Source organism: Capricornis sumatraensis, chromosome 3, assembly GCF_032405125.1.
Source record: "Capricornis sumatraensis isolate serow.1 chromosome 3, serow.2, whole genome shotgun sequence".
Classification (NCBI taxonomy): domain Eukaryota; kingdom Metazoa; phylum Chordata; class Mammalia; order Artiodactyla; family Bovidae; genus Capricornis; species Capricornis sumatraensis.
Genome location: NC_091071.1, coordinates 151,779,520 through 151,802,488, shown reverse-complemented (window position 1 = coordinate 151,802,488; position 22,969 = coordinate 151,779,520). Strand labels below are relative to the sequence as shown.

At 52.3% G+C, this 22,969-nt stretch overlaps 1 protein-coding gene across 2 annotated transcripts; it reads left to right on the top strand.

Moving 5' to 3' along the window:
• Positions 1-3,341: 3,341 nt before the first annotated feature.
• Positions 3,342-22,037, top strand: PTPRN (protein tyrosine phosphatase receptor type N). 2 transcript variants are annotated; one of them, XM_068967785.1, is made up of 23 exons: positions 3,342-3,456; positions 4,897-4,947; positions 5,214-5,327; positions 8,004-8,100; positions 9,117-9,378; positions 9,461-9,815; positions 10,240-10,371; positions 11,564-11,598; positions 12,279-12,553; positions 12,769-12,855; positions 13,167-13,246; positions 13,442-13,506; positions 14,180-14,398; positions 14,812-15,012; positions 15,113-15,260; positions 15,412-15,485; positions 15,694-15,771; positions 15,894-16,013; positions 17,231-17,397; positions 20,738-20,791; positions 21,400-21,464; positions 21,679-21,752; positions 21,966-22,037. In XM_068967785.1, exons 1-23 carry the CDS (start codon positions 3,342-3,344, stop codon positions 22,035-22,037), a joined length of 2,940 nt encoding a protein of 979 aa, XP_068823886.1. The 2 variants fall into 2 exon arrangements, with proteins under 2 accessions (XP_068823886.1, XP_068823887.1); XM_068967786.1 differs by lacking the exon at positions 12,769-12,855.
• The last annotated feature ends 932 nt before the right edge of the window (positions 22,038-22,969 follow it).

The window sequence follows — 22,969 nt, the reverse complement described above, 5'->3', positions numbered from 1 at the left end:
TGGGACGGATTGGGGGCAGGAGAAGGGGACGACAGAGGATGAGATGGCTGGATGGCATCACCGACTCGATGGACGTGAGTTTGAGTGAACTCTGGGAGTTGGTGATGGACAGGGAGGCCTGGCGTGCTGCAATTCATGGGGTCACAAAGAGTCGGACACGACGGAGTGACTGAACTGAACTGAACTGAAAAGAATGCTAGAAAATCATGATTTTAGTCAAGGATCATCAATGAATGGTAAAATCATTAGGTGAAAAGTTGGTGGGGGACTAGATATTCTCACAGCGTCAAAATATCTTTTGATGGATTGCATCCATACTGGTCACAAGAGGAAAATGTAACTTTACCGTAGAGATCTGGCTGTCTCTAGCTTAAATCAGTGATCAATTTTTAGCATCACTAATAGTGAGACAGCCAGACACTATGTGCTTCCTGAAATAACACAATTGGAATCATATGGCACCATCTGTGAATTTTTTGTTTTAAAATATTTTTACCTGATCCAATCAAGACTTAACTCTTATTTTTCAGGAAATACAGGGGCTACACAGTATACATACAGGGGAAATACAGAGAAACATGTCGTGAGAAACAGTCAGACAGATCCAGAAGGTGAGGAGTTAGAAAACCTGACTTGATCTCTTCCACAAGAAACTGTCAAAAGTGGGGGGTGGGGGTGGTGAGGAAAGCACTGTTTATGCTAATTTAAAGAGAATTAAGAAATATAACCAAATACAATGGTAGTCTTTGATTGACTGCTATTTTGAACAAAATGGCAGAAAAAGGGCATTTTTGGAAACAGTTTGAGACATTTGAATATGAACTGAGTATGAAATGCTATTCAGAAATTATTGTAAATTTTGTTAGGTCATAATGGCAATTTGGTGGTATAGGAAAATATACTTATTTCTTGGAGATGCATATTGAAACATTTAGAAGGGAACTTGGGCTTCCCTGGTAGCTCAGCTGGTAAAGAATTCACCTGCAATGCAGGAGACTCCAGTTTGATTCCTGGGTTGGGAAGACCCCCTGGAAGAAGGATAGACTACCCATTCCAGTATTGTTTGGCTTCCCTGGTGGCTCAGGTGGTAGAGAATCTGCCTGCAATGTGGGAGACCTGGGTTCAGTCCCTGGGTTGGGAAGATCCCGTGGAGAAAGGCATGGCAACCAACTCCAGTATTCTTGCCTGGAGAATCCCATGGACAGAAGAGGCTGGCAGGCTACAGTCCATGGGGTCACAAAGAGTCAGAACACAACTGAGCAACTGTCACTTTACAATTTCTATTGCTTACTTTTAAGTATAAAAAGAAGTAAATATAGCAAAATAATAACTGTTAAGTCTAGGTGATGGGTATATGAGTATTTACTATGCACCATTATCTTTTTTATCTTTTTATTTATTTATTTATTTATTGTATTTTGGAAAAGTTACTGAAAAGCAGGAGAGTAAAGTGATCAATTTTGAACTTTAGAAAGCTCGCTCCCAAGCTTATCGGGTGACAAGAATGGAAGCAAAATTCTAGTCAGATGATTACTGCAATAGCCAGTACTCTTGCCTGGAAAATACCATGGACGGAGGAGCCTGGTGGGCTGCAGTCCTTGGGGTTGTGAAGAGTCGGACACGACTGAGAGACTTCCCTTTCGCTTTTCACTTTTCATGCACTGGAGAAGGAAATGGCAACCCACTCCAGTGTTCTTGCCTGGAGAATCCCAGGGACGGGGGAGCCTGGTGGGCTGCCATCTATGGGGTTGCACAGAGTTGGACACGACTGAAGCGACTTAGCAGCAGCAGCAGCAGCAATAGTCATGAAAGAGTACAGTGGCTTGGATAGGACCATGAGCATGGAGAGAAGTGAGATGATGGGAGATATATTTTTCAGGCGGAAACCATAAGATTTTAATAGACCAGCCATGGAAGGGGGTGAAAGAAAGGTGAGGCAAGGCTAACCAAAAAAGCCAGTACCTATCCAGTGTTTAGTACAATGGCTGTTCTAAGTCAGCCACCTGAGTGTAATTCTCTCAGTCTTCACAGCCACCTGGTACTACTGGCACCTTCATTTCACAGATCAGGAAACTTGGCAGTAGAGAGGTTAAACATCTTGCCCAAACTTATACCCCTAGTAGGTGGCATTTCTAAAACTGGAGTCCAAGCACATATGTGTAACCATTCCTGCTCTTAAGCATGACAGTCAGTCAGTCAGTTCAGTCGCTTAGTCGTGTCCCACTCTTTGCAACCCCATGGACTGTAGCACGCCAGGCTTCCCTCTCCATCACCAACTCCCGGAGCGTACTCAAACTCATGTCCATCACATCGGTGATTTCATCCAACCATCTCATCCTCTGTCATCCCCTTCTCCTCCCACCTTCAATCTTTCCCAGCATCAGGGTCTTTTCCAGTGAGTCAGTTCTTTGCATCAGGTGGCCAAAGTACTGGAGTTTCAGCTTCAGCATCAGTCCTTCCAATGAATATTCACAACTGATTTCCTTTAAGATTGACTGGATGGATCTCCTTGCAGTCCAAAGGACTCTCAAGAGTCTTCTCCAACACCACAGTTCAAAAGCATCAATTCTTTGGTGCTCAGTTTTATAGTCCAACTCTCACATGCATACATGACTACTGAAAAAACCATAGTTTTGACTAGATGGACCTTTGTTGGTCAAGTAATGTCCCTGCCTTTTAATATGCTGTCTAGGTTGGTCATAGCTCTTCTTCCAAGGAGCAAGCGTCTTTTAATTTCATGGCTGCAGTCACCATCTTCAGTGATTTTGGAGCCCCCAAAAATAAAGTCTCTCACTGTTTCCATTTTTTCCCCATCTATTTGCCATGAAGTCATGGGACCGGATGCCATGGTCTTAGTGACAGAGGAACCATTAATTGAGATGCAAAAGAGGACACATTCTATTCACTTTTATGCTTCACATCTTAAGGTTTATACTACCGGACTCACTTATCCTTCCTGGTCCCCACCCAACGGGAGCCCTTCTCGCCAACCCTGAGACTGGGTGATAGAGGCGGTGGCCCTTGGGGAGAAGAATATGTCAAGTTGAGGCCAAGTGAGAATTCTAAAGAGGCACCTACTGTTGGGCGTAGGAGGGCTGGGGTGAGTAGGAGCCCCACGAAGACTGCGCTTTTACGCCACGAATGACGCAAATCGACGCCAGAGCCAGGGGTGGGGATGTCGTCACCAGCCGCCTGGGGTTGGCAGAGTTGCGGAGAGAGGGGCGTGTAGACCCCGCCTCGGTGGGTGGGGAGTGGCAGGCCCCGCCTCGGCCCCGCTGGCAGGCTCTGGCCGGCGTCGCTGCGGCTCTGGCTGCCGGGCTGGAGAGCCGAGCCGGGAAAGGATGCGGCTCCCGGGGCGGCCTGGGGGTCCCGGGGGATCGGGGGGTCTCCGGGTGCTACTCTGTCTGCTGTTGCTGGGCAGCCGCCCGGGAGGCTGCAACGCCATTAGTGCCCACGGTCAGGAGGAAATGGGGGGTGGGGGAGGGTGCCGAGAGCAGAACTCGGTGGGGTGTGTTGCGGGTGTGGAGGGGAGGGAATGGGAAGTATCACGAAGGTCGGAACCTCGGCTGGAAGGTGTGTGTGGAGTGGGGAGGGGGAGGCCCGGTGAGCGGAGAGAGAAGAGAGGGCGTCTGCGAGGAAAGGGGCGTAGGCCTGGAGGTGGGGCTGGGAACCCGGGGGCGGGACCTAAGAGAAGAGGGCTCAGGGCAAGTTCGGGGTTTGGGGAGAAGAAAAGGGGGTGCGTGTGGACAGAGAGACCTAGAGACGGGATACGAGAGAAGGACGTGTCCCCGAGGCGCCAAAAAGTGGCGGCGCTGAGGGGTGGAGGAGGGGAAGGAAAGAGAGAACCCTGATTTCCAGGCAGTAGAAGTCGGGCCCACGAGCTCCGGGGTCCCAGATTTCCGTAGAGGATCAGGCCAAAGGAGGGGCCAGGGTTTTTCTCCTAGTCTGGAGAGGCCGATCGCTGTAATCTGATCTCCGATGAGAAGCAGACGGCTGGGGAAGGGGGCCAAGGAGGGTGAAGAGGGAGGGGTCGTCTCCCGCCCCCTCCCCACAGCCAGGCCTGGTGCTGACTCACATCTGAGCGGACGGAGACAGTCAGCGCTGACTCATGGGCAGGGGGAGGGTGGGGGCCAGGGGCGCGTGGGGGAAGGGGCGCAAGCTCGCAATCTGACGCCCTCCTCCCCCATCGGGCTTGAAGGCCAGGGCAAGGTACTTCCTGTGGCGCTGCGGGTTGGTTAGGGTGGAAGATGAAGGCTGGAATGGCGGAGAGGTCAGGTCTTTTGAAGGCTCCTCACCCGGTCGCCCTTCCCTCCCCTATAACTGCTTCCAGGCAAACCCTCAGAGGCGCCGGGCTCATAGCTTCAGCACCGCGAACAGCGCCAACAGCTCTAGGGCCACGGACTTAGAGGGACAGTGTGGGGAGCACTGCCTTAGAGCCATCCCACCCTTTCCCATGCGAAGCGGAAGTGTGCTAGGGTTCCCATCTCTTCTGAGTCCCAGGTCATCATAAGATACTTTTGGAGATATGGGAAGGAAAGTCCCTTTTCCCTCTGAATTTGAACATAAACTACCCCGCAGTAATTCTATCAGAGTAGAAGTTTATCATTCTCCACCATCACCATCCCCATGCACCTGAAGGGCTTCTTCTCCCCATTACTTAGTTAAACAAACTGAGGCTTTTAGGGAAAGAATCGAAACTTGCAGATCTTTGAAATCCAAACCCAGATCCCCCTCTTAAGAAGAGGAGGCCTCTTCCCTCCTCTCCTCCCAGCTTAAAGCCTTCCTTAGAATGAAAGACTGGATCCCATCTGCTTCCCCCTTCCCTAACCTCTTCATCCATCTGACCACTGTATGCCTGGGGGTATCTGAGCCTCTCTGCTCACCTGTTCTCTACAGGCTGTCTGTTTGACCGCAGACTCTGCTCTCATCTTGAAGTCTGTATTCAGGGTGAGTGAAACCAAACATAGGACTTACAAGTCGGTGGGGGTGGGCAGGGTACACAATGAGAAAGTAGTGTGTGTGTGGGTGGGGGCGGGGGGGCGTGCCTGGAAGTCAGAAGGGGAATTGCACTTGGAGAGAAGGGGGGATGACCTGGAGGAGCAAAGCCCTCTGAAGCCAAGAGAGGAGATAGAGACAGAGCTCTCTATTTGCAGCCTGGACTTTGGAAGGCCTCTTGTCCAAGCCCCCTGCTAACACCACTTTTGTGCTCTTAGATGGCTTGTTTGGACAGTGCCAGGTGGGAGTGGGGCAAGCCCGGCCCCTTTTGCAAGTCACATCCCCAGTTCTTCAACGCTTACAAGGTGTGCTCCGGCAGCTCATGTCCCAAGGTGAGGTCTAGAGGCGCTGGAGGAGAGAGGCTGTAACTTGGTTAGATGAAATGGGGAAGGGAGGGACCGTCTGACTCTAGGTTTTCTCTCATGGAACATTCCTATCACACCCACTGTGGAGCCTCAACTTCCCAGACCTTACTGGAGACAGGAGTGGGAGTAGAACCCTAGAGATATGCTGTTCACACTTAGACTCTCTGGAGGAATCCAGAGGAGGCTTCTGGAAGAAGCCACTGGAAGAGGCCAGCATTCATCTCTTTGAGATCAGTCCACTCTCTGGAACTGACTGAGTATTCCAGAGCTGTGAATCCTGGGGTCCTCAGCCAGGAGAACACCCCACTCATTCAATTCATTCATTCAAACAAATTCATTCATTTATTGGTTACTTTTATGTGGCAAACATAGTTTAAGGTGCTTAAGATCTATCAAGGGGTGAAATGAAGATCTCTGCCTTCTGGGGTTTATATTCAGGAGATGAAGGGAGGTGCTACATTATATAAATTAGAAAATATTCATATGTTAGAAGGGGATAAGTGGCATGGAAAAAAACAATTACAGCAGGATAAAGGGATCAGAAATGGTGAGGTAGGAAGCCATACTATTAAAATGAGTGGTCAAGATAGATCTTAGTGAGGCTAGGAAATTTGAATAAATACATCAAGGAGGTGGGGATGTTTTCCAGAAGGTTATCTTAGGAAAGAGTATTTTGGTTGGCCAAGGATCTGGAACAAAAGCCCTAAGCATGAGTTTGAGGAGCACCATGGAAAGCACCTCTACAGAAGGCTGTAGAGGAGTGATGGAGAGGCAGAGCAGAAGACGCAGTCAGGTAGGTAATGATGTTCTAAGATTTTATAGGAGAATGTGTGGACTCTGACTATACTCTGAGTAAAAGAGGAAACCATCACAAGGTTTGAGCATGGGGTGCTTGATATCACTTCTACTTTAAAAGGATCACTCTTGCTGCTGTGTTGAGAATAGAATGTAGGGAATCAATGGTACAAACAGAAACACTAAACACTAAACACTAAAGAATTAACTATGCAGAAGTATAAGCTTGGGGAATGGGGGCTCAGTTTTGATTATACTGAGTTCAAGATGTCCACTCAATTAGAATGGAAAGTTAAGTGTATAAAATTGGGTTTTGAAAGAGAGAAGTCTGAAGTAGAAATATAAATTTGGAATTCTTGGTGTATAGATGGTAATTAAACCCATGAGATGGATGAAATAGTCAAGGGATTGAGTCAATATGAAGAAAAACCCTAAAGAATTCTATTAAGAGGACCAGGAGAAGGGGTGGAATTAACAAGGGAGGCTAAGAAGGGAGAGCTAATGGGGTAGAAGGAGAAACAGGAGTGTTTGGTATCCTAGAAGCTAAGTGAGAGTGTATCAAGCGGGAAGGAGTGATCAACAGTGTCAAATGATGGTGGTAGCTTGAGTAAGATGAGATCTGAGAACTGACCCTAGATTTAGATATGCAGAAGCCACTGGTGATATTGATGATAGTTTTAGTAGACTAGTTGGGGGGCGGGGAAATCCTGAATAGAGTGAGAGGGAATGGGAGGAAAGGAAGTGGATACAGACAGCAGAGCTAACACTTTCAAAGAGTCTTGCTACAAATAAATGGGGTGACAGTTGGAGGGGAATGTGGGATTCAAGCAGTATTTTTATTATAACATGGGGAAAATTGCATTGTGTTTGTGTGTGAATGGGAATAACTCAGTAAACAACAGGAGAAAATGATGATACAAGAAAAAGGGGAGAATTGTGGGGAAGATGTTCTTGAGTAGGTAGCAGGGGATGAAATCTAGTGCCCAAATGGAGGATTGGCCTTTTATAGAAACACAGATAGTTCATTTAATGTTAATAGGCAAAAAAGCAGGTATAGATCCCATGTTATGAGTTAAAAGCAGTATGAGTATTAATCCAGAAGCAAGCAAAAAGGAATGGGAGTAGGTGGGACTGGAGAGGGGGAGGTTATTCTTTTAGAATAGATGACTGACTTTTCCTGCAAGCAGAGTTCATGGAGGGAAATGGTCAAACAGGAGATCTGCCTTCAGGATAAGATGATGTTGATGAAGGCTTAAAACAGGTATATAATGCTTTGAAGGTTTCCAAGCATTTTCAAGTCCCTGATTGCATTTAATCTTTACTACAGATCCGTAAAGTATATGTTATTCCCACTTAAACCACCACCACCACCACAAATAAAGAAAACTAAGGTTCAGGATCAATAAAAATAAGATGAATAATAATATTGATGATGATGATAAGACTCATGATGTGTCAGGTACTATTCTAACTGTTTATATTGTGTTTTAATATCACAAAAATTTTAGGAGGTATAAACCCCTATTTTCCAGATGAGCGCACTAAGGCTCACAGAGGTTCAGCTAAGGACATACAGTTAGTAAGTGGCAGAGGATTGAAACCCAGTCTCACTGGAGGCAGTCTCACTTCCAGATCTGCACCTGGGGATGGGGTTGGGGGGCAGAAGGGACAACTCAGATCACCCACCAGGTCTCTGGACCCCCTCCACTGCTCCTGGACTCTGCCCAGTTCAGTACACTGCAAGGTAGAGGGTACAGTTTTGATCTGCACTGGCCCCTGTTACTGAGCCCTCAGACTGTCCCAAGCCTGAGGGACAATCTCCATCTCACTCTTTTCTCTCCCTGGAAGGACTGTCCTGGCATGATGACCTCACCCAGTATGTGATCTCCCAGGAGATGGAGCGTATCCCCAGGCTTCGCCCCCCAGAGCCTCATCCAAGGGACAGGTAGGAATCATTTGTCATCAGCTCTAGCATTGCAAGGCTTGTGCATCTGTGGTCCTCCTGATGGAGAGAGGAAAGTATGTACAGAGACCAGCAGGCTGGGGCATGGGGGAAAGAGGCTCTGGAGTGGTCATTTTTGATATGCCCACATGCCCAACATGAGCTGAGCTCACCGCTGGGGATCTAGCAAAACAAGAGCATTCAAAACTGGGGGATTTTTTTTTTTTTTCCGGATAAAGTCTTTTCTTAAAATTGTTATCATAGCATAGTTGATTCACAATGTTAAAGACTGCTTTGAAACATTTGGACATTTGGTATTTTAAAAGAAGCATCAAAGCAGTCATCATGGAACAGATTAGAATTTTGTCAGATTGAGGCTGATTAATGTTCAATTTTATTACTGCCTGGTAGGAGGCACCATCCTCCTATTGTGGTTAGGGGCTCTGAAGGCATCATTCAGGCCCTGTAAAGCAAAGGAAAGTAAATGAGGGCTTGGGGCTCAGAGGATGATACCAGCTGAAGAAGGCAGAGCGGGGTAGGGCGGGACATGGCATTGAATGTCTGGATGTGGACTTGGGGACATGCACACAGGGGCAACGGGGCAAGTTGCAGCCACAGTTCATCTACAGCAGTTCCCAGCTCCCTTCCCCTGCTCCCCGCTCTCCCCTTTTCTGTCCTTAGCCTCATGCTTCATCAGCTCTGCTGCTGTGTTTCAGGGACCCAGGCACCCTTACCAGGGAGGTGATGACCTCTACCCAGGCGTAGACCTCTGGCCCTTCTCCATGCTACTCTCTCCTCTCCTGAGGCTACCTCATCTCTTGAGAGATCAGGTTTACTTTAGGCTAAGCCTGCCTGGCCCCCAGCATCTCTGCCTCATAAATTCTGTACACTGTTGCCCCATACAACCAACACATGCCCGCACACACATGTGCTCGCACACACATGTGCTCACACACACATGCACACACACACGCGCGCGCACACACACACCCCCAAACACACTTTGCTTTCCTCCTCAGATCTGGCTTGGTGCCCAGGAGACCTGGTCCCGCTGGGGAGCTGCTTTTACAGGGCATCCCCACTGGCTCCGCCCCAGCTCCGCAGCATCGGCTTCCTCGACCTTCAGTAGGTGGGGGAGGAGCTGGGGCGGGCTTCCCCCTGTCCCCTTTGCAGGCTGAGCTGCTGCCCCCTCTCTTGGAGCATCTGCTGCTGCCCCCACAGCCCCCGCATCCTGCCCTGAGTTATGAACCTGCCCTGCTGCAGCCCTACCTGTTCCATCAGGTGAGCTCTAGACACTGGCCCCCTCCCAGCCCCAATCCCCGTGCTGACATCTGCTCTTACCCCAATCTCTGGTTTCCCACAGTTTGGCTCCCGCGATGGCTCCCGGGGCTCAGAGAGCGCCCCAGGCATGGTCAGTGTTGACCCCCTGCCCAAGGCTGAAGCCCCTGCCTTCCTCAGCCGAACTGCTTCCAAGAGCATGTTTGGGGCTCACCCTGGCCACTCCTATGGGGACCCTCCAGGGCCTCCACCTGCTCAGCTTTTCCAGGAGTCAGAGCTGTTCTACCTGGCCCAGGAGTCACAAGTGCCCAGCAGGGTCAGGGCACCAAGGCTGCCAGAGCCAGGGGGCAGCAGCCGGGCAGGGGACTCCTCGGAGGGCTATGAGGAGGAAGGACTAGAGGGTCATGAGGAGAAGCCTCCCACCCCAGCAGAGCAGCCAGGTAACCATGGCCTCAGCATCCACTCCATGCCTATGGGGCTGCTTTCTGGGGGGGCAGAGATGAGGGGGTCTGTCCTGACTGTGCACGCACTTGTTAATTTGTCCTTAAAGTCATCTGTACACTCAACTAATGCCCACTGACTGCCTGCTCTCTGCCAGGCATAAGTAGGCAATGGGATACAGTAGCGGGTAGAGCTGACATGTCTTCTCCAGCTAGGGAACTGAGGAGTCCCTACTGGGCCTGAAGTTTGGTCTTGGCATCCGAAGGGCTTTCCCCCAAAGTGTGGACATGGACGGGAAGGGGAGGGCATCAGTGTCCTGGTGTTTGAGAAGTTCCTAAATGTGGGGGTCCCCTCCCACCTGCAAACTCATCCCGTAAGTTCATCCCTGCACTAGTCCTGAGCCCCATGTTTGGTTCCCAGCAGATGCGACTCTGCAGAGAGTGGCCACTGTGCTGGCGGGCTATGGCGTGGAGCTGCGTCAGCTGACCCCGGAGCAGCTCTCTACCCTCTCGACCCTGCTGCAGCTGCTGCCCAAGGGTGCCGGACAAAATCTGGGTGAGTGTCGGGGCAGAGAGACTGCCAGCCCCACAGAGGCCTCTTGCCCCACTTCTCAAGGCCACAAGAAACAGTCTAGAGGGGAAGGGCCAAGCTCAGGGGAGGGAGTTGGTTTGAGACACAGAGTCATTGACAGCCACAGTCAGGAAGCAGGGGTGAGGTGGTGAGCTGAAGAGTTAGAGCAGGAAAGGACTGGGAGATGGAAGTAATGGGAAAAGAAGCCAATGAAGGTGTGAGCTGGGGATCTGGAGGCACTGGAAAGGCTAGGCAGAAGATGCTGAGGACCTAAGGTCATTGCCAAGAAGCCACTAATTGACAGGTAAGAGAGGACTGCGCAAAGAATAGCTTTGAGGGATGTGGCCAAAAATAGGGAGGAGTTGATCAAGCAGTGGCTGCTCAGAAGGTAAAGAGTCTGCCTGCAATGTGGGAGACCCGGGAAGATCCCCTGGAGAAGGAAATGGCAATCCCACTCCAGTATTCTTGCCTGGAAAATCCCACGGGTGGAGGAGCCTGGTGGGCTACTGTCCGTGGGGTCGTAAAGAATCAGATACGACTGAAGTGACTGAGCGTGCATGCATGAAGCAGAAGGGACTTCCCAGGTGGCGCCAGTGGTAAAGAACCTGCTACCAATGCAGGAGACATAAGAGACATGGGTTTGATCTCTGGTTTGGAAGATCTCCTAGAGGAGGGCATGGCATCCTGCTCCAGAATCCCGTGGATAGAGGAGCCTGGCGGGATACAGTTCATGGGGTCACAAAGAGGCGAATACCACTGAAGTAACTGAGCCCATGGTGCAGAAGCCCAGAAGCAAGGGGCTTCCCAGGCGGTACAGTGGTAAAGAATCCACCTGCCAATGCGGGAGAAACAAAAGAAGTGGGTTCATCCCTGGGTCAGGAAGATATCCTGGAGAAGGGCATGGAAATCCCCCAGTATTCTTGCTTGGAGAATCGCATGGACAGAGGAGCCTGGTAGGCTACAGTCCCTGCAGTCACAAAGAGTCAGACACGACTGAGGGATTAACACACACAGAGGCATGTCAGGATGAACTCAACAACAGCCTTGGTTACTGACTGCGGGGTGAGCCCATAGCAGATGTCTCAGACTCAGAGCTACCAGCCCTTTCTCCTGCCTGCGTTGTGTGGACCTTGGCCTTGGCCCTTTGCCCAGAATCTTGTTTTTCCTGTCCCTACAGGAGGGGTTGTAAACGTTGGAGCTGACATCAAGAAAGTGAGTTTGCAACACCTCCCAGACCCCTAAGGCAGCAAAAACCCTTAGCTGAAATCTAAATCTCAGGCTCAGGACGCAGAATCTGTATTCTCTGACCCTTCAACAGAGGCCCAGAGGCTGCAAGTCATTGTTTAAAGTCTCACCTCAGGCTGAAGGCAGAGCTGGGACCAGAAGTGAGAATTCTTGATTCAGTGCTTTTTTTCACTACAGTCGTGTCAGACCACGGTTTTGAAATGAGATCCTTAGGTGAAGGGAGGGAAGGGAGTAGGCAGACTCCTGATTGCCCTACGGCTTGAGGCGCTCTGTCTGTTTCACACGTTGGATTTCTAAGATTTTGTGGCTAAACAAAAGTCAAAAAAGCACTGCCTGTCTGTTCATCATCTCCCCTAACTCCAGCTTTCCTCACTCTGGAGTTTCTCCCCACTCCAGCCCCATCCTGTCGATTATTACTTATCATGAATAGTCACTCATTCAGCCCTTTATTCATTCATTCATTCATTCATCCACTTGGCTCACTTTCCTGGATGCCCTCTCGGTACCCAATGCTGACCTGGGTCTGGGGATAGAAAGAGAATCAAGTCATAAGCACCCCTATGGGAGCTCAGGGTCCAGATTGTAGACCCCCTTTCCTTAACCCCTTCACTGTTAGAGACCTTACCTCTAGCCTCTATTCTAAACAGACAATGGAGGAGCAGATTCAGGGCGTAGACCCAGCAGAGCCTCCGCCCCCGATGCCCTCCCTGCCTGGATCCCCCATGGGCGGTTCCACCTCCACTAAAGCCCAGAAGGAGCTGAGCACCGGATCCTCTGAGTCCCCCAAAGCTGCCGGTGCCCCCGCCACACCACTCCTGGTAGAGAAGAAAAGCCCGCTGGGCCAGAGCCAGCCCACCGTGGCGGGGCAGCCCTCCGCTCGACCATCAGCAGAGGAATACGGCTACATTGTCACCGACCAGAAGTAAGGGCTCCCGCGTGGGGCAGCCTCTTGGTCCCTTGGGGGTTGGGCTGGCCTGCCTTGGGAGGCAGAGAGCAGAATTGCAGATGTGAAGTAGATAGGGGTGGAGGGGGGACTGCTCTGCACCCCCTGGATGTCTTGGCACCCTTGGAGGGTGTTTCAAGAAAGTGGCCAAGAGGGTCCCCACTTTCCTTCCTCTACCGGCTCTGCAACTCCAGGCCCCTGAGTCTGGCTGCAGGAGTAAGGCTGCTGGAGATCCTGGCTGAGCACGTGCACATGTCCTCGGGCAGCTTCATCAACATCAGGTGGGGCTCTATCTGGCTGGGGTGGCAGGTAGCTTGAAGGGAGTGGGGCCTGAGGGGCTCGGGGAAGGAGGGGAAGACATAGTCCAGGTTAAGGGGCCGAGGTCAGGTCACAGATGTTTCCAGCTGCATTGAAGTTACAGCCACGCTTCTCCCTGCTGCTGGCTTGTCCAATATCTTCCCTCCTGAAACACCCCCGTATGGCATGGGTTTCAGCCCCATCCTCTAATAGGGAGAGAGGACCAGAGCGGATCTCTCATTTTGAATCTGGGATCTGTGATGGGTGAGGCAGTAATATACCTCCTATTCGGCAGTGTCGTGGGACCAGCCCTTACCTTCCGCATCCGGCACAATGAACAGAACCTGTCTTTGGCCGATGTGACCCAGCAAGCCGGTAAATACTTCTTGGCCCCAGCCCTAGTTGTATAGATCCAGACCGGTGGCTGATGCTCTCCTTGAAATATTCCCAGACCCAGGAATATTCCCAGACCCAAGCCATGTGGGCCCGGCCTGCCACGGGGCATTGCATGGCATGGGGTGGAGACCATATGGGGGGCTGGAGAGGGTCTGACCTCCGTCCTCCCTGCAGGGCTGGTGAAGTCTGAACTGGAAGCACAGACAGGGCTCCAGATCTTGCAGACAGGAGTGGGACAGGTATGAGATAACTGAAGAATCAGTCAAAGTCCCCGCTGGCTGATGCTGCCCACCAGAAATGAAGGCAGTCTTGGCAGAACAGGAGCTGAAATACACCACCTTTGCTGAAGCTGCCCTCCTCCATGCAGTTTTCTTTCCGACCAGCAGATGGTGCCAGTGGCTCCAGCTCCCTGCAGGATCAGCCTTCTATAGGCAGCCAGCTCACCTGGAAGAACTACCTGAGATGGCCCAGCTGTCCATAGATATGCTAGAGCAAAGTCTCAAATTCCAGGGGAAAACATTACACAGAAAGGACTTTGAACTCAAAACATGCTTCTATTATGCATCCAACACTGATGCCTCATGTTCTACTGTTTGACTTCCTGGGTGTCTATACTTCTCTACATCCATTTTTTTTTTTTTTTCCACATCCATTTTTTAATGTAAAAACTCCTAGGGAGAGTCACCCACTAAGTCTCTGGCAGTACAGTGTGGTTGAGTTGGTCCCATGGGGATTGAGAAAGCAGGATCTTGAGTCTGTGTGAGTCCCTCTGCCTGCACCACCACGTCCCTGCCTCTCAGCTTTTCCCCAGGAGATACACCAGCAGGGAGTGGGGTGTGGGACGAGGGTGAGGAGCAGCTCCTGTCTCCCCCACCACCACTGCCCACCTTGATTCTAACCTTGTTCCCACAGAGGGAGGAGGCAGCCTCCATCCTTCCCCGACCGGCCCACAGCACTTCTCCCATGCGGTCCGTGCTCCTTACTCTGGTGGCCCTGGCAGGTGTGGCTGGGCTGCTCGTGGCCCTGGCAGTGGCTCTGTGTGTGCGGCAGCATGCACGACAGCGGGACAAGGAGCGCCTGGCTGCCCTGGGACCCGAGGGGGCCCATGGTGACACTACCTTTGAGTACCAGGTGTGCAGCCCCAGAAGCTTGTTGATGAAAGGGAATGGAAGGGGCTCAGGAGTCTGGGTCTCATGTAAGATGAGGGCAGGGAGTTGGGTACCCAGGCACGGGCTGGAGAAGCCCCAGAAGGGGTGTCGTGGAGGCATTTTGAATGGATGGGAATTGAGAACAGGTGGTTCCTGTTCCCCAGTGGTTCCCCAGTACCACCATTCAGGGGGTTCTGGATTCTGCTCTGTAATATCTGAGGTTGTCATGGGCCACACCCAAGCAGAACAGCCCTGGAAAGCATGAGACCCAGGGCAGAAGACCCCACCCCAGAGGAGCAATCCAGGACCATCCTAAGGACTCTGTTGAATTGAGTCCAGAACTCTGTTGAAAAGGCTTCAGGAGAACATGGATCCTGCCCTGTCTTTCTTCTGCAGGATCTATGCCGCCAGCATATGGCTACGAAGTCCCTGTTCAACCGGGCGGAGGGTCCACCTGAGCCTTCTCGGGTGAGCAGCGTGTCCTCACAGTTCAGCGACGCCGCCCAGGCCAGCCCCAGCTCCCACAGCAGCACCCCGTCCTGGTGTGAGGAGCCCGCCCAAGCCAACATGGACATCTCCACGGGACACATGATTCTGGTCAGGATGGGGCATGGGCCCAGAGGCGGGGAGGGGACCAGGTGGTGGGAGGGGCAAGGCTGGCAGTGGGGGCCGGCGCCAGGCTGTGGTGTCCCTGCAGGCCTACATGGAGGACCACCTTCGGAACAGGGACCGCCTGGCCAAGGAGTGGCAGGCCCTGTGTGCCTACCAAGCGGAGCCCAACACCTGTGCCACCGCCCAGGGCGAGGGCAACATCAAAAAGAACCGCCACCCTGACTTCCTTCCCTGTGAGTGAGTCCTGTTGGCCCAGCCTTCTGTCTGCTGGGAGTCCGGAGGGCTTGGGGTAGGGGCTGGGCTCCTGGCTCAGGCTGAGTGGCAGAGGTGCCAGGACCCCAGTGACCGGAGGGGTTTCTGGGGTGGGGTGTGGGGTCTGTGCAGATGACCATGCTCGCATCAAGCTGAAGGTGGAGAGCAGCCCTTCTCGGAGCGATTACATCAATGCCAGCCCCATTGTGAGTGGCTCCTATCTCCTCCCCATTTTCATCCTGCCCCCATAGACTCCATTTCCTGCTCCACAAGGCCCTGGAATTGTGGGCCTGATATCCGGCATGGAAACGGGAGTTCTGAGGGTCCCCCAGACCCTAGCCTGCTCCCTTTGACCAGACCTCTCCATAATGGCATTTCCTATTCTGGTTCATGATGTATTTTCCCGGCCCCCAGATTGAGCACGACCCTCGGATGCCAGCCTACATAGCCACACAGGGCCCGCTGTCGCATACCATTGCAGACTTCTGGCAGGTGGGCTTTTGGAGGGAGGGTGTCTCCAGGGACCGGGGTCCCTTGTGGGCAGCCAGGGCCAACCAGGTCCCAGAGAGGTTAGAGTGGAGCTTACCTGGGTGCTAGACATCATCTGTCCCTAGATGGTGTGGGAGAGTGGCTGCACTGTCATCGTCATGCTGACCCCGCTGGTGGAGGATGGTGTCAAGCAGTGTGATCGCTACTGGCCGGACGAGGGCTCCTCCCTCTACCACGTATATGAGGTCAGCAAACCCCATGGCCAGGAGACAATGGGGGTGGGGACAGTGGGCGGTGCACAATTCATGCATGTGCAACTGTATGTGTATATAAACATCCATGTGTTACACATATTCACACATGCTGTGCCGTGGTGTTCTTACTCACTCAGTCATGTCCAACTCTTTGAGACCCCATGGACTGTAGCCTGCCAGGCTCCTCTGTCCTGGGGATTCTCCAGGCAAGAATACTGGAGTGGGTTGCCATGTGCTTCTCCAGGGGATCTTCCCAACCCAAGAATTGAACCCAGGTCTCCTGAGTTGCAGGTGGATTCTTTATTGTCTGAGCCACCAGGAAAGCATTCACATACATACATATATGCATATACATGTGTGTATGTGTGTGTCCAGTCTAGGGCTGAAAAGCACTTGTAGGGACCTGTGATGAAAGGTACAGATACAAAACTATAAAGCCACTGAAACTAAGGTAAGAAGCTAAGAGCCAGGAGTACAGTTTTGAGACAGGAAAGATAAGTATACTCGAAGACCAAGACATAATCCTACTTTTATTGAGTCTAGTTTAGATCTGAGTTTCCTGGAGGCCAAAGCAAAGAAAAAAATGCTGCCAATCACACATGTTGCTTATGAAAAATGGAAAAACACTGGGGGGTCTGGGTAGAGACAAAGTAGAGGAAGGAGAAACATTCCTGACCAATGGGAAGTGACCCCCTCCCCCCGTAAAACACTTGTTATTTGCACAACAGAAGCTTCTTATCTCTAAATGAGCTCTGGATAACAAATTTTCAGCATTAAATGAGCATACAATACTTTTTCTTTTTAAGCTTTAAAAATTGATCCTGCTTGGGGTTAAAGGAAAAAAATCAAATGAAAATACAGAATTTTATCAAAGTTTATGGTGTGTGTGTAGCACAGACACTGTGCTAGTCTTTGCGCAAAAGAGGAAGGAGAAACTGATTCCAGGAAACACACAGGACTTCCCGGAGGGCCCAATGGTTAAGAATCCGAGCTGCCACTGCAGGGGGCACGGGTTCGATCCCTAGTCGGGGAGCTAGGCTCCCGCTGTGTCTAGATGGAGAACCCGCCAGTTGTCCTGAGCAGTCCATAAGTGACACAGATGGCTAGGGTTCCTGGGGACAGTTGAGTGAGCTTCTTGACTGGCCTGGGAGGCCGGGAGGATTTGGAGAGGCCCTGCCGCGCTCAGGCCTGCGCCCCCACCCTCGCAGGTGAACCTGGTGTCGGAGCACATCTGGTGCGAGGACTTCCTAGTGCGGAGCTTCTACCTGAAGAACGTGCAGACCCAGGAGACACGCACGCTCACGCAGTTCCACTTCCTCAGCTGGCCGGCAGAGGGCACCCCGGCCTCCACCCGGCCCCTCCTGGACTTCCGCAGGTAAGCGGGCACCCCTGGGCGGTGGGGCGGCCCGAGGAAGGCTCCCAGAAGCCCGGGAGAGAGCAGCCCAGGAGCAAGGGGGCCGGGAGCCGGGCTCTAGAGCCTCCCCGCAGCCCATCAGCTCCTCCTGGGGCCCCCGGTCAGGAGAGGCAGGCCCTCTCGCCCGACCTGGAGCCTCAGCTTCTGGTCCGCTGGTGCCCCCTTCTAGACACCCCCAAACCAGGACTGACTCTGACCTCCTGGCATCCCCTTCTGGACACCACCCCCCAAACCAGGACTGACGCCCTGTCTCGCTGTGCCCATCCGTCCACTGCTGTGGTCCAGCTCCTGACTGCTCGCTCTCTCTGCTGGCTGGCTGCCTCTTCCCTCTCTCTTGGCCTCTTTTTCTATCTCCCACTCTTCCTCCATAACCTTCCTCTCCCTCCGCCCCCCTGTACCCTGAAAGGCTCATCTTGTGTGTAGCCGCCTCCCTCTCTCCTCTCCTCCTCCTTGGTCCTTGCCATCTATTTCCTTCTGTCCTGTTTTTCCTGGTGCCCAGTCTCTATGTCTGCTGTCCCCTTGCTTTCTCTCACTAACCCGTGCCTTCCCCCTTCTTTACCCTCTGTGTCTCTTTGCCTCTATTTTTATTTCTTTCCCTCTTTCCCTCCCTTCCTTCCCACTTTTCTCTCCTCCACCCTCCCTCTCCCCCTCAGCTCTCTCCCCATCATTCTCACTGTCTCACTCCCCAACTCCATCGACATTTCCCCCCTCTGCACCCCTCCCTGTTCCATCTCTCAGCTGTTTCCTCCACCTCCCTCCCATCTCTGCCTATTTACTCTGCCTCTCTTTGTCTCTCTCTCCCCGCTCCTCTCTCTTTCTCTACATGTCTCTGTCTCTCCGTTGCTGTCTGTCTCCCCTCTCTGTCTCCTCCCTCTTCTCTCTCTCTCACGGCTGCCAGCGTCATTTTTGTGATCTGCAGCTAGTATTCTCACTCCAGTTGCATAGTCACAAAAGTGATCACTGGCAGGTGTGGCCGCTGCATGGATGGGACATGAGGACGTGTGGCCCAGGGACCACCCTGAAGGGCGCTGGGAGAGCTGGGGCTGGGGAGATTCAGGGAAGGGACAAATGCTATCAAAGGGAGTGGGGGGGGAATCTCTGGACTCTTGGGGACTCATGGAACCAGGTGGGGGCTGGGACAGGAAACCAACAGGGGGACTTGCCCTCTTCAGATGCTAAAACCATGTCCAGGCCTCCAGAGTCCCCTGCCTTCCCTCCACAGATTGGTGGCTGAGAAGCCTGCTGCCATGGCAGGGACCTCACCCACACTGCAGCTTCCTTCTGCTTCTCTGCCCCTTGCCAGGCCAGTCTGAGGTCTCTAGGTGCTGGGCAGAAAGCAGAGGAACAGAACTGGGGTGGGAACCTGGGGGTAGTTTCTGACCCTCAGGACAATGGTTTCTAACTGGGGTCCATGCAACCTGAGGTACAGGCTTCTTGAAGGTGCCATCAGGGGTATCAGGGGTATTTTTTGTTTTCCATATTTAAAAATCTTTATAAAATGAGTGCATGGACCTATTTTAAGACTGCACAGGTAAGCGAAAAGGTTATGTTTCTTTGCTTCAGGCTGGAATTATGTAAACTCAATTGGCTTAGACACACAGAACAAATTAATTGCTGCTTAATAAATACTGTTTTGGTGAAGGTCCATCAGAGGGAAGGCAAAATAAATTTTGAAGTCTTAGAAAATGACTCTGATCAAGTTCCTTGACCTCCATCTGTTTCCTTACCTGTGAAATGAGATTGATGACCCATACCTTAAGGGATTGTTAAAAAAGTCAATAGCATGAAATCTATAAAATCTACTTTAAGTGCCAGGTACATAGCAAAAGTAAAAGTGAAAGTCGCTCAGTCGTGTCCAACTCTTTGTGACCCCCTTGACTATATAGTCCATGGGATTCTCCAGGCCAGAATACTGGAATGGGTAGCCTTTCCCTTCTCCAAGGGATCTTCCCAACTCAGGGATAGAATCCAGGTCTCCTGCATTGCAGGTGGATTCTTTACTAACTGAGCCAGCAGGGAAGCTCAAAAATACTGGAGTAGGTAGCCTATCCCTTCTCCAGTGGATCTTCCTGACCCAGGCATTGAACTGGGGTCTCCTGCATTGCAGGTGGATTCTTTACCAGCTGAGCTACCAAGGAAGCCCCAGCACATAGCAAAGGCTCTGTTAATTCTAAGTACTATTTGTTGTCATTATTATTAACTGATTGGGAGCCACCGTGACAACTTCTGTTCAACCCCAGCCCTGATCTACCAGCCGATACGCTAAGGAATCATGTGGACTCCTAGAAAACCATTCAAAGTCACTTGGCCCCAGTAAGTCTGGGGGTATCAGACTGGGGAACCACTAAGTTCTAAGCTCCTCTGAAATGCTCTAATAACCCTTCAAAAGGTTCTCCCTCTCCCTTGTCCTTTGGGAGTATCAGGAGTCTGCAAGTGACTCTCAAATCAGGAATGTGATAAGGAACAAGGGCAGGTTAGACTGGGCCACGAGAGAGGGAGAACCCACCCGCTCCTTGCTGAGCTGTGGTCCAAGAAGCAGAGTCTGAGGTCCAGGTGGACCCACAGTCTGACTATGACCCAATCACAGAGCACCTGTGCTGGGGTAAGACTTACCCAGGGAGACAGTGGGCGGCAGCATATTCAGAGCTGAGGGGTTGTCATCCCCTCACCAGAGGAACTCTGCGCCCAGGGCTGCAACCAGACCTCACTGCTGGTGAGGACCACAGGAGCCCGGGTGGGGAGGGGAACACCCGGGGCAGAGCAATAGGGTGCTCTGACAGCCTTGAATTCACCAGAACACCTATCCTCCCTGAACTTCAGGCAGGGGAGACTGTTAATATTATGACATATTATCTTTAATAGTGCCATCATTTAATGAGCACCTGCTGTGTGCCAGATTTATCACTTAGTCCTTTATATGGATTATCTCATAATCCATGTAATAAGAACGCTAAGAAGGAGGTTACTATTACTATCATCCCTGTTTTACAGGTAAGAAAACTGAGGCTTGAAAGGTTTTTATTAGTTGATCTGATTTATCAGGTTTTATCTGATAAATCAGACCAACTGATTTATCTGTTGTTCCAGGTGCATAGCCTAGGCCCATAGTGACAAGGCAAGCCCAGTGCCCCCCACACCATCTCTGGTTCTTGGCCTCCAGCCACGACTCCTCTGTCCAGCCCTCTTCCCTCCTCGGCCCTGGGCAGGTGGAGAGAAAAGGAAGACAGGCCCACAGGTGTGTGTCTCAGCTCCCCTTCCCCTCTGCTGGTGCCCCTGGCCTCATGCCCATTTCTTGTTGCAGGAAGGTGAACAAGTGCTACCGGGGCCGCTCCTGCCCCATCATTGTGCACTGCAGGTGCGTATGGGATTGGAGGGGGGTGGGGGGTGGGGGCGGGCCAGGCCCAAGCCAGAGGGCCCTGAAGGGGGCAGCTTCGCAGTTCCCACCCCCTCTCCAGCCCTGCTCTCCATGGGCCAAATTCAGCATACCGTGTATTTTCTTAGTGGCCCATGAGCTAAGAATGATGTTCCCATTTTTAAATAGTTGAAGGAAAAAAAAAAGAACACACGACAGAGGCTATATGTGGCCCACAAAGTTGAAAATATTTACCGTCTTGCCATTTACATAAGACGTTGGCTGAAGGAAAGCCTGGCCAGTGGCTGGAAATGGCTATTCCCATTCCTTCTCACTGCCTCCACCTCAGGGTGGAGCCAGGCAGGGCTCTCCTTTTCAGTTGGCTCTCTGCCCAAGAGACACCCCATGAGTCCCAGGCTCCCCACTCAAGGCCCAGTTCCCAGGACCCAGGAGCTATGACCCCATCCCTCATCCTTGGCTCACTCATGCCCTCCAACCCCGCAGCTAACCCTAACGACTCCACCAGCGTCTCCACCCCAAGCCTCCATGTCCCCTCCCCTCCCCCTTCTTGCTGGGTCCCCAGCTCAGCCTGTCACCCTCTCCTCCTGCAGTGATGGTGCAGGCAGGACGGGCACTTACATCCTCATCGACATGGTACTGAACCGCATGGCAAAAGGTGAGGCCCCTCCCCACCACGTCCCCACCCCAGCCCCAGATTAGAGTCTCCCCAGCCCCTGGGGTCACAGGAGTTCGTGGAGGGCAGGTCACCACACCCCCAGGCTTTATCCAGTCCTCTGAGCCTCCCATCCCAAGAGGCCCTAGGCTTTCTGGGTCCTACCCTCCTCTGGACACCCTCTGAGCATCTCTATCCCCACACCCCTCCCCACCAGGAGTGAAGGAGATAGACATCGCTGCCACCCTGGAGCATGTCCGTGACCAGCGGCCTGGCCTTGTTCGCTCTAAGGTGACTGTTTCTCTCTATACCCACCCTAGCCATGACCTTTTCCCAGGGAAAGTGGCAGGGGCCTGCCTCTCCTGCCTGCCTGCCTCCAAATCTCCCCCAGAAGGGCTCCCTCCTTCTCTCCCAGGTGACCACCCCAAAGCCCCCCCAACCCATCCCAGGGCAGGAGCAGAGGCCGGGCCTCCCCATGACCTTTCTCCCTCTACCCTGCCCCAGGACCAGTTTGAGTTTGCCCTGACAGCTGTGGCGGAGGAGGTAAATGCCATCCTCAAGGCCTTGCCCCAGTGAGACCCATGGGGCCCCTCGGTGGGCAGCCCAGCCTCCACCCCCTCCTTGCCTGCGTGAGCATCTATCTGTGCACTCGCTCTCACTGCCACACCCGCCAACTCGGCCCCTCCTGGGCATGTCCAGCCCTTCCAAGAGGAGCGTGTAAGGAAGGGGAAGCAAGATGGGGCATACAGGAACCCCCGGTGTCCCCTGGGGGAGCTGGCAGCCGATCAGAAGGAAAGTCATGGGCACCAAATTCTACCCACAATCTCCTCCTGTCCAAGTTCCCTGACCCCCATTTCCCGCCACTCTAGATGCTCCCAATATATCTGTGTGGACGCCCTCTGCCCTCCAGTGTGGCTAGAATGGGGCAGAGGGGCCACCATGCCCAGATCGTCCTGCTCCCCTAGCCCCTGCTGCCCGCTGTCCTGCCTCCATGACCCACACTGTGGCCCTTGCCCCTCCTGCCCCCTCCCGCCCCCTCCCCTCACCCTTCTGCCACGTGCCACTCAACTTGCTCCCCCTGGCACAAGAGAACATTTCTGGAAAAATCTACTTTTGTATCAATGTGAATAAAGTTAGTGTGTCGTGTGTGCAGCTGCAACCCAGACCTCCTATGTGTTTCTCTGCTCTGCTTCCAAGCTTCAGCCCCAGTCTCAGCCTGGAGCAGGCCCTGCTGCGTTTCAGGAGATGCAGACAATTATGGGAGAGCCGGGCGGTGGAGTCAGGCTCTCCAAGGCTTGCATGGAAGCAAATGACAATCAGGCGGTAGTTTTTTATGCTGTACTTCCTACATGTCTGATAGGCTCCAAGGTGCTTGACAACCATTAACTGGTTTAATCTTCAGGACATGCTACCAATTATTAGCCCCATTTTACAGACAGAGAGACTGCACAGAACTTGCCTGAGGTACCACGACTAGTTAAGTGGTGGAATTGGGATTCCAACACAGG